This window comes from Garra rufa, chromosome 24 (genome assembly GCF_049309525.1).
Source record: "Garra rufa chromosome 24, GarRuf1.0, whole genome shotgun sequence".
Lineage (NCBI taxonomy): Eukaryota > Metazoa > Chordata > Actinopteri > Cypriniformes > Cyprinidae > Garra > Garra rufa.
This window is the reverse complement of record NC_133384.1, coordinates 36,253,872-36,259,856: the sequence shown is the minus strand read 5'-3', so window position 1 is coordinate 36,259,856 and position 5,985 is coordinate 36,253,872. Positions and strand designations below refer to the sequence as shown.

Sequence of the window (5,985 nt, the reverse complement as noted above, 5' to 3'; positions counted from 1 at the left end):
AGATGACAATAATGTTCCCACAAAAAAACAAAACTTCATTATAGAAAAATTATGGAAAAATAATGATATTTGCTATTTAAATTACCGGTAAGTACTAATTACATTTTAAAAATATTAACATTAATAATAACATTTGAACATTTGTTGTACTTGTAATGTGGTTTCAATAATAATAAAAAAAACTTAATTTTTTTTTTTACTTTTAATATAATAGAGTAAAATATTGTATTCATGTAATAATCTAGTGACGATAATTCTAAATTATCAAAATTATAAAAGTAAAAATGAAAATGAAAATGAAATCAAATGTTCATATACCATACAGTAATGTGAATTTATAGGGAAAATTGAGGGGAAAAATAATCTAATATAACTGTAATAATAATAATAATTATTATTATTATTATTATTAATAGTAGTAGTAGTAGTAGTAGTAGTAGTAAATTTACAGTTTAATTTTTGTTTTCATGACAATTAAACATTTTCCATTAAATTTAGGCTTCTGAATATAGTCAGGAGGAAATTGGATGAAAAATGTGCTTAAATGTCATCAAAAATAAAATTGAAAATATAATAATAATAATAAAAAAATATAATAATCATAATCATTATTATTATTATTGCATTAATTATTATTGCCTTTATAATAATACTAATAATAATAATTATTATTATTATTATAAAGGCAATAATAATAACACTAATTATAATATAATAAGGAGGGAATAGGAGAGAAAATGTGCTTAATTGTCATGAAAAAATATAATTGAAAATATAATAATAATAAAAAGAATAATAATTAATGCTATCATTATTATTACAATTATTATTATTTTTAATTTGGATATGAATGGGAGGGGAAATGTGCTAAATTGTCATAAAAATAAACTAAGATTTAAAAAAAAAAAAGATTATTATTATTGTTATTATTATTATTATTATTATTATTATGGTAATTGGAAGGACAATGTTCTTAATGGTCCAAAAATATTGAAAATATAATAATAATGATAATAAAAATGATAATAATCATTTCATTATTATTACAATTATTATTATTATGGCATTAATAATAATACGAGTTGAACAGTAATATGAATAGGAGGGAAAATGTGCTTAATTGTCGCTAAAAAAAATAAACTGTAAGATTAAAAAATAAAAATAAATAATAATAATAATAATTATTATTATTATTATTATTAAACAGGCAATAATATGTCCCAGTACTGGGGTTGCACTAGTTAGTGCACTCTCAGGACTGGGTTGCGTCAGGAAGGGCATCCGGCGTAAAACGTGTGCCAAATCGGCTGTGCGGATCACTCCGCTGTGGCGACCCCTGATTAGAAGGGAGTAAGCCGAGAGAGAAAGAAGAATAATATTATAAAGGCAATAATAATAATATAATGAGGAGGGAACAGGAGAGAAAATGTGCTTACTTGTCATGAAAAAAATTGAATTAAAATTGTAGTAACAACAACAATAATGCTCCCAAAACAGGCTTCATTCTGCCATTCTAAAAGTTTTCTTCCTCATTTGATTGTGGGTGAAATGAGCCATGTGAAATATTTTGGTGAGATTGTCCGTCTGAATGCATGTAAAGAGACTATAAAGTAAAGTCAGATGACAGGACTCCAGGATGGGATGTGAGTGCAGCTCATGGTGACACGCGTGTGCTTGCGCAGAGAGAGTGTGTTTGCAGTGGGCGGGTCTTGGCTCAGCGAGCAGACGTGTGATTGGCTCAGTAGTTCCACCCAGTCTCTCTCAGTGTCTGCGTGTGCATTCATCATCATTATCATCTTCATCATGGGTCTGAACTCATCGATGTCGTTTCATGACAGGACAGTGTGTCTATATGCGTGTGTGTGTGTGTGTGTGTAAACGTGTGTCAAAGTGGCCGCGGTCTGTGCAGTCCGTCAGTGTCTGGCGTGAGCTGGGGCGAGTGTGTGGCTTTACTAGATGTCCAGTCGCCCAGAGACGCCTGCGCTGCTTTCCTATGGGCCAGTCTGTGTGTGATGGAGAATCCAGCGTTCCCCTCCAGCTGGGACAGGACCACCAATACCTGCCTGCAACACGTGACAGGAGAAAACATGTTTGTTAATGCATCACACTGTAAACAACTTTGTAGGCGTTACAGGCATAAAGACTTTCCAAAAGGTGAGCAGCAACATTACAATACAGTCAAACATACTTTCTTTGCACAAGTCAATCCTAAAATGCACTGCAATGCTCTCACTGATATACATATATAAAATTACTACTACTACTGCTACTAATTATTATTAATAACAATAGTCCTAAAATAAGTGTTATTTTCCTTTTTTATAAACAATTTATGGAGCATGCTTTGGAAGAAATACACATCATAAACGCAAAGTATTAAAAAATGATTTCAATTTATTTATATTTTAATAATTTAGAAAATTATACAAAATAATTTAGCAAAACATACACATTCATATAAAATGTATACAAACATAGAATATATATATATATATATATATATATATATATATAGAGAGAGAGAGAGAGAGAGAGAAAGAGAGTATAAAAAAGAATTTAGAAAAATAATTAAAATTATAAAAACAAAATAATTTAGTCAAACATACAATCTTATATGAAATATTTGTATATATATATATATATATATATATATATATATATATATATATATATATATATATATATATATATATATATATATACACACAAATTAAAATGTATATGAAAATATATACATTTATATTTATTACAATTATTTACGCTAGATGAAAGTTAGTCAAACATATATAAAAAAATGTTTAAAAGATGTATATAAAATGTAGAAAAAATGTCTTTTAAAAACATTTATTAAAACTATTTATGCTAGATGGCTATACACTTTATACACATTTACATTTTAGATAAATAACAAAAAATGTTTTTTTTTTGTTTTAAATATTTTCAATAATTATTTTAGTGATTATTATTTTTAATGATCTTTTTTTAAATATGAATTGTGCTTATTAAAACAGCACTGTAAGGGTTGATAAAGCTTGTAAATGAGTAATAATTAATAATAATGGTCCTAAAACAGACATTATTTTCTTTTTTATAAACAGTTTATGGTGGATGCTTTGAGAGAAATCTACTGTATATCATAAACTTATATTTAAAGTTGGAGATATATACAAAAAATTATGACTGAGTAAAGAAATAAACAACAATACACACACACACACACACACACACACACACACACACACACACACACACACACACACACACACACACACACACATATAAAATGTTAAAAAGTAACCAAAAAGTTTGTTTTTACAAATTAAAATTTATATTAAAATAACTACATTTATATTTATTAAAACGATTTATGCTAGACAACTTATTTACACTATTTAAAAATAAATAAATAAATAAATACACTCATTTTGATAAATCATATAAATAAATAACTAATCTGGTTTATTACTCATTTAAAGTATTATTAGTTTTCATCCTTTTTTTAAAGAAAAATTGTGTTTGTAGAAGCAGCAGCGTAAGGGTTAATAAACCATATGATTGAGTGGAGTGTGATTCAGCTCTGAATACTTCAGAGGTGAAATTGTCATGTGGCTCTCGGTGTGAACAAACCTTAAATAAACCCTTCAGGAACTAACAGGCCTAACGTTCACAATAACACCTGCAGGCTTCCATCTGGAGCCGGAGCAACTTCGGCTTTTATTCCCGCCGCTGTGAGACACGCAAACCCTCGAGCGGGAATCAAAGGTTCAGGAAGGGGAAGTGAAGGTGTGTTTACCTGTGCAGGGGCGGTACGCTGTCGATGGTTTTCAGGCTGCCGCGTGTGGACACCACGTTGAAGCTGTCAGTACAGTCACATGACACATGGAGGTAGTACTTCGGGTGACGGTTCTCCACGACGACGATGAGCCCCGCCCACCCGTGAGTCAGGTAGTAACATGTCATTCCTTCCCGACCCTGACAAACACACAAGATCAACAAAACACCGCATTACACATCGCCCTGCTATTCATCATTACTATTAGTAAAAATATGCATATATGTGTATGTGTGTGTTTACTAGTCAACATTTGAAGTGGAGCAAAACCTTTCAATATCTTAGGACAACTTTTTTTTGATCCACTTCAAATGTTGACTACTGTAGATAAATAGATGAGAGATATATATGTGACCCTGGACCACAAAACCAGTCATAAGGATACATTTTACAAAACAGAGATGTATACATCATATGAAAGCTCAATAAATAAGCTTTCTATTAGGAATAGAGACAATATTTGGCCGAGATACAACTATTTGAAAATCTGAAATCTGAGGGTGCAAAAAAAAAAATAATCTAAATACTGAGAAAATCACCTTTAAAGTTGACCAAATTAGGTTCTTAACAATGCATTTTACTAATCAAAAATTACATTTTGATATATTTATAGTAAGAATTTTACAAAAAAATCTTCATGGAACATGATCTTTACTTAATTTCCTAATGATTTTTGGCATAAAAGAAAAATCAATAATTTTGACCCATACAATGTATTTTTGGCTATTGCTACAAATATACCCCAGCGACTTAAGACTGGTTTTGTGGTCCAGGGTCACACACACATATATACACACACACATATATATATATATATATATATATATATATATTCTGTAATTTTTCTATAATTATTTATAGTATTGATCACAAATACTTTGTTAGACACACACACACATATATATAAAATAAATATGCATAAACACGCATATATAGATAAACATGCATATTTATAAATATATATATATAATATATTCAAAATGTACATAAAACAAAAATGATAATTAATTAATTGTAAAAACATCATTCATTCATATATATATATATATATATATATATATATATATATATATATATATATATATATATATATACATACATATACATACACACACACACACACACACACACACACACAAAACGATCAATGCATATATAATTAATAAATATAAAATATTACATATATATATATATATATATATATATATATATATATATATATGTAATATTTTATATTTATTATTTAATGTATTAATTGTATCACACATATATAAATCAACATAACACAAAAAAGATTATTAATGTAATATTTCTATAATATACTAATATATTGAATAATAATAATACATTATAGAAATTAAAAAACTATAAAAATACTATTACTATTAAAATATTAAACTATTAAAAAGACAAATGACTTTCACCCCAAACACTAATTAGTTGTACTTTTTCTATATACGATTCTACATTTAGAAAATTTGACACAATCTTAGGTTTTGCTCATTTGTCAGTAATAATTTTGTACTCATTTAAAAGACAATAAAATTTAATATGCTCTATTATTTTATATATTTTAATATGCACAGTCAGAATAAGCATGGCATTTGAATTTTTACATAAACATTGCGTTACACTGAATGACAATGTAACATTATTTCAACAAATTTTTTACATTTTATTCTCCAAAACGTAAAACTTAAAAGTAGACAACCTTACTTACATTTAATCTGCTTTCTATGGACATAAAATTACTTTTTTTGTAAATTTCTTTCGATGTGGACGTCTTTGACCCCTATACGTTTCGGGTACCTCATGTCTCTCTCCCCTGTTCTCTGTCAGCAGGATGATGGCATCGGCGAGTGTGGTGGACGTGGCCTCCACCTGCTCCACCATCACCTGTCTGGAGCTGTAGATGGCCAAGATGTACCCTGGGAAATCCTGACTGGGTCTGCGAGCATTGGTGGGGCTGGACACTGCAAAAAACACACACATGCTTCTCAATCTCATCCCAAACAATTGCTGCTTACTCTCCAGAGTGTGTTTATTGTAATTAAAGGAGAAGTTTACTTCCAGAACAAAAATTTACAGATAATTTACTCATCCCCATTTAGTCATCCAAGATGCTCATGTCTTTCTTTCTTCAGTCGTAAAGA

At 28.8% G+C, this 5,985-nt stretch overlaps 1 protein-coding gene across 1 annotated transcript in view; it reads right to left on the bottom strand.

The window, feature by feature from the left end:
• Window positions 1-1,181: 1,181 nt before the first annotated feature.
• The window catches only part of capn15 (calpain 15), a 36,455-nt gene continuing 31,651 nt past the window's right edge, over window positions 1,182-5,985 (bottom strand). The window contains 3 exon segments of the mRNA XM_073830526.1: window positions 1,182-2,063; window positions 3,794-3,972; window positions 5,642-5,805. Of these exon segments, the coding sequence (XP_073686627.1) occupies window positions 1,886-2,063; window positions 3,794-3,972; window positions 5,642-5,805 (521 nt within the window). The 3' untranslated portion in view covers window positions 1,182-1,885.